Genomic DNA, 5249 nt, shown 5'->3' with positions numbered 1-5249 from the left:
TTTGTCCTTCGCACCAGTGCTCGTTGTCCTGCGTGTCGGCATGTCCAAGGTACATATATGCCGTGTTTACAAAATGATGTCCAGGCGTTTTCGTATATAAATTTTTCTTTGTGACAACCAGCTCGAGTACGTGCGATATAATGGTCTCTATAGTTGTCACTTAAGCATGGTGAACTCACGTTAATGAGCCATAGAAAAGTCCCGAATACCGAACTAAAACACTTTTTTTCCTGAACTTTAAGTTATCTTTATGTGTTTCATTGTTTTAAATACAGGTGATATATGAAAATAGTTCCACAGAATGCAGTAAAACACTACAAATATCACGTTTTGTGGAGAGAGAAAAACACCGCGTCTGCCAGGTTCTCGGTAAACCAGTTGATAACATGATGTTCCTGGTTTGGCAGTAACAAGATTTGGCACTAGTATATCTCTAGGTTTTAACAGCTTGGACAGTCTCAATGGTTCTGGCACTGACCTTGACATGGAGAGCCATTGTTTGTTGACGATTAGTACCGACTTTTCCCGATTATTCGTCAGCATGTCAGCATGTCAGCATTACAACGGTAGCGAAGGCTATGACGTAGACAAATCTCTTCGATCGGTGTTGAATGTAGGCAATGTTTTCGTGGTCCTTACTCTGAGCCTTGAGGGACGCCGAAATCTAGTAGTTTTCATGTGAAGGTAGATCATATGGCAACAGACTATAATATAGTGTGGCGGGTATCATTAATTTGTGTTTCATTCTACTGGTGGATATGCAGTGTTTTCCTAAGTCTATGAGAGCGCTATCGATCCCAGTTCACTGTGTAACGTGCGGACGGTCACCCCGCCAGCTGATATCAGTCTTGTGCAAGTGTCTGTTACATCTAAACCGAGGCTTACGCTTGAGCCTTGGTTGGCATTAGTTTGACACAATCTTATCCTATGACTGAGATCATCCCATCTCGCTAAGTTACAAGTTATATATTTCATTTGGTTTGGGATCTTCTCACGTTACGTCGACAACAAAATGTTTCCAAAAACTTATCCCGAAAACGCTTTCCTGATAAGCCATACATAATGAAATTCAAAGAATGATTCAGCTGAGTGGCCAGGTATGCGATGGTATCGGCAACTGGGATCAGTTCTTTCATAGTGAACAAGTTTTCGCTGTAAATCATTCCGTACACGGATACAAAGACGAACGGAAGAAATGTGACGATAAAGAAGGTCGTAACTGTAAAAAGCATGGTAATTGTTCTCATGTTGGAATCCTTCATGTTGGCTATTGAAGATGAAACATTCCCACTGTTTGCAGTCAGATTGCGTCTCCTGCTAGCTGCCTTGTAGATACCCTGAATAGTAAGAGTGTTGAGGGCACATATTAAACAGAAAGGAATCAGAACGTAGCTACACGTATCTATATAGATGCTGTATTTAAAGCAATAGTCATTGGTGAATTCTGGAAAAACACATGAGGAGCCTTCTTCATCCCATTTGAAACAAATAATCGGAAAATTGACAGCAACAATAACAAGAAAGACCGTACAGATGTAAATAAGCGCACGCCTTCTGGTACAATACTTGATGGCATTAAAGGGGTGGCAGACTGCAACATAGCGATCGAAAGTTACGGCTACCGTTACCCAGGAGGATAGATGCGAGAATATTAATATGAAGGCGGATTCCGCAGAGCACAACCATTTGATGTCGATCTTATAACTCTCTAGTTTAGTGAAATCCAGCAAATTGGTGATCGCGCCGCAAATTGACAAAGACAGGTCAGATAAGGCGAGAATTGCGAGGTACAAGTAGAACGAAGATATTTTCGATAGCTGGTACAATACCACAGACGAAAGGGTATTACCCACAATCCCTATGAAATAATTCATACAGAGGAAGATTCCATAACCGTAAGAGTCCATCCAAGAAATGATTTCGTCATCATGGTCGGTAAAATTGTTGACGGGACCACTTCCATTGAATATGTGTGATGTTTGATTTTGAAGACTAATATTTTGGCTTCCCATGATTCCACTGAAAGTTGAAAAATATAAGGCGTTCAATGCGAATTAATTATTTTCTTTGAAAAGTTATGCTTTATTTCAACCCATTATTAGCTTACCTGGCCCGAAGGGCCAAGTGAGCTTATGCCGTGGTGCGGCGTCCGTCCGGGGTCAACGTTTTACTTTAAACAATTTCTTCTCAATAAATAAGAGGCCTAGGCTTACAGTATTTGGCCAGTAGGATGCTGGGATGTAGGGCTGCCAAGTTTGTTCAAGGTAACAGGGGTCAAATTTGTTAAAATATTTTAACAGCTTCTTCTGTATAACCAAAGGGCCCAGGATGATGATATTTGACAAATAATTTGCTGAGATGAGGGGCTACTAAATTTGTTCAAATGAATGACCTTGACCAATATTCAAAGTCAAAGGGGTGAATTATGTAAAAAAAACTTACAAACGACTTGTTCTGAATAACAATAAAGCCCAGAATTATGGTATTTGACCAGTAAAATGCTTTGATAAAGAGCTACCAAGTGTGTATAAGTGAATGAATTTGACCTATAGCCAAGGTCACAGGGTTCAAACATGTTTAACATATTTAAACGACATCTTCTGAATAACCTTAGGGCGCAGAATGTTAATATCTCGCTAGTAGCATGTATGGATAAATGGCTACCAAGTTTGTTCAAAATAAGGACTTTGTCATATATTTAAGGCCTCAGGGGTCAGATATGTTGAAATTGTTAAACGACTTCTACTTAATAACCATAATGCCCAGAATACTGATATTTGGCCAGTAGCATGCTTGGATAAAGGGTTATATTTAAAGTTGAAGACATTAACATTTATTCAAGGTCACATGGGTCAAATATGTTTTTAACATTATTTGCACATGCAATTTCTTCTGAATAACCAAAAAGCCCAAAAAAACATAATTTGGCCAGTAACATTTTCATTTAAATGCACTTTCAAGGTCACATTTTGTCAAAAGTGTATAAAGCTTTAAATGACCTAATCTCAAATAAAAAAAGGTCTAGCGTGGTGATAGTTGGCAAGTTGCATGCATGAAATGGAGGGCTATACAAATTATTCAACGTAATGACCTTGTTCAACTTTTTAAGTCACATGGGTAAAATGTGTTAAAAACAATTAACAGATTTATTTGAATAACATAAATACTGATATTTGCCTCTAGCTTTATTTCAGTCCGCTTTTAAGCTTACAAATGTGATATAATTATAAGGTGACCGATGCAGGCCCATTGGGTCTCTTGTTTTTAAACATAATTGGTTGTGAAAAAAATGTGCACATTAAATCGTAAGGGTTTTAGGAAAGAACAAAATCAATAAAGACAGTAGATGATTGATTCGTTCAAAAAATAACTGTATACCGGGAAATGTTCGCCTTATTCGCCATCCGAAGGCGTTACAGTGAACATCTGTAAACAACATACTAAACGTTGTGATTAAATGTGAAGGGCGAATTTAATATTGGGGGTAAACGGATTTTACGAAGGGCAGAACGTACAATACTCAATCGTTTCGTTGCCTCATAAAAAAATAATTGTTTATTGGGAGCATATATATATATAATATTACTTAAGGAAACACCGACACCTGAATCTTTCTAGTACTTTCGCACAACTTGTGCTCTTCATATGATTTGAATTTAATTGAATTGTAATGTCATAAAAAAATTACACATACTTAAGACGTCAAAAATAGAGGAGTCATAAACAAAGAACACATACAGGGGACATCTTCAATTTGCGACGTCTAGAACTGATTATAATGGATGTACTTGCGTCAATTTGCGACGTCTAAAACTGATTATAATGGATGTACTTGCGTCAATTTGCGACGTCTAAAACTGATTATAATGGATGTACTTGCGTCAATTTGCGACGTCTAGAACTGATTATATTGGATGTACTTGCGTCAATGAAATATACAGAAAAAGAAACGGAGCATATAAGAAATGCTCACGTGAATACTTTTTTCAAGAGTAAACGTTAAAACCATCTGATAGTAGATAAATTTCAATCTCAAAGTACAATACTTAGTTCATCTGAACATATCAAACAAACGAAATTAATTATTCCCTTATACTCCAAGGCACGTTTAATTTATTTCGCTGTTCTTTTAAATTTCTTCGTGAATATTCATAAGTGGAAACATGTTAAAATTGTTACAGTTGAATGTTTTAACAAACGGTTTAACATCTCTTTTACCTTCCCTGGTATTATTTTGGTCGTTAACTAAAGTTAAACCCTTCCCCGAAGCTCTTTGAATACCGCTTAATATAATTTTGTATGGATAGCATTGCTTTTTCGTTTATGTTTATAGCTGACTATAGTTAATAATGTAGACGCCAAACAAAAAGGGTATGGCTACTTTTGTATGTTTAGTATGACTGGAATAAAAACCAACATAGTTACAGGAATCAGTTGATTTGCAATACAAATCTGTAGATATTTTTCCGCTTGTTTATCAATCAAACCATCTAGAAAAGGAAGTTTATAATCATTTACTGACATAGTATACTCTCACTGTATATCCGATGTTAAGGTATTTCACTATTTCATACTAATCAGAGACATTCTTGTCAGGGAACAAGTGATCAATTCATCATCTAAAAATCTCAAGGAACTATATATTTTTTTTTAAATTGGAATACTTTTTATTTGAACTCTGCTCAATTTGTTATACATAATCTGTTCCAAATATCCTAACACCGGACTTTTGTAGCCATGACCCTAACACTGCTGGTAATGGTTACAATGTGTGTAGCCCTGGACGTACCCTAACAATGCTGGTAATGGTTACAATGTTTGTAGCCATGGCCGTACCCTAACACTGCTGGTAATGGTTACAATGTTTGTAGCCCTGACCGTACCCTAACACTGCTGGTAATGGTTACAATGTTTGTGGCCCTGGCCGTACCCTTACACTGCTGGTAATGGTTACAATGTTTGTAGGCCTGGCCGTACCCTAACACTGCTGGTAATGGTTACAATATGTGTAGGCCTAGCCGTACCCTATCAATGCTGGTAATGGTTACAATGTTTGTAGCCATGGCCGTACCCTAACGCTGCTGGTAATGGTTACAATGTTTGTAGCCATGGCCTTACCCTAACACTGCTGGTAATGGTTACAATGTGTGTGGCCCTGGCCGTACCCTCACACTGCTGGTAATGGTTACAATGTTTGTGGCCCTGGCCGTACCCTAACGCTGCTGGTAATGGTTACAATGTTTGTAGCC

At 37.8% G+C, this 5249-nt stretch overlaps 1 protein-coding gene across 1 annotated transcript; it reads right to left on the bottom strand.

Annotated features, from left to right (window-relative positions):
* Positions 1-971: 971 nt before the first annotated feature.
* On the bottom strand, positions 972-2012 carry LOC110441060 (FMRFamide receptor-like). Its single transcript, XM_021484156.1, has one exon. It carries the CDS (start codon positions 2010-2012, stop codon positions 972-974), a length of 1041 nt encoding a protein of 346 aa, XP_021339831.1.
* Positions 2013-5249: the final 3237 nt, after the last annotated feature.

This window comes from Mizuhopecten yessoensis, unplaced genomic scaffold (genome assembly GCF_002113885.1).
Source record: "Mizuhopecten yessoensis strain PY_sf001 unplaced genomic scaffold, ASM211388v2 scaffold715269, whole genome shotgun sequence".
In the NCBI taxonomy this organism is placed as follows: Eukaryota; Metazoa; Mollusca; class Bivalvia; order Pectinida; family Pectinidae; genus Mizuhopecten; species Mizuhopecten yessoensis.
The sequence above is the reverse complement of the archived record's forward strand: the minus strand, read 5'-3'. Positions and strand labels throughout refer to the sequence as shown.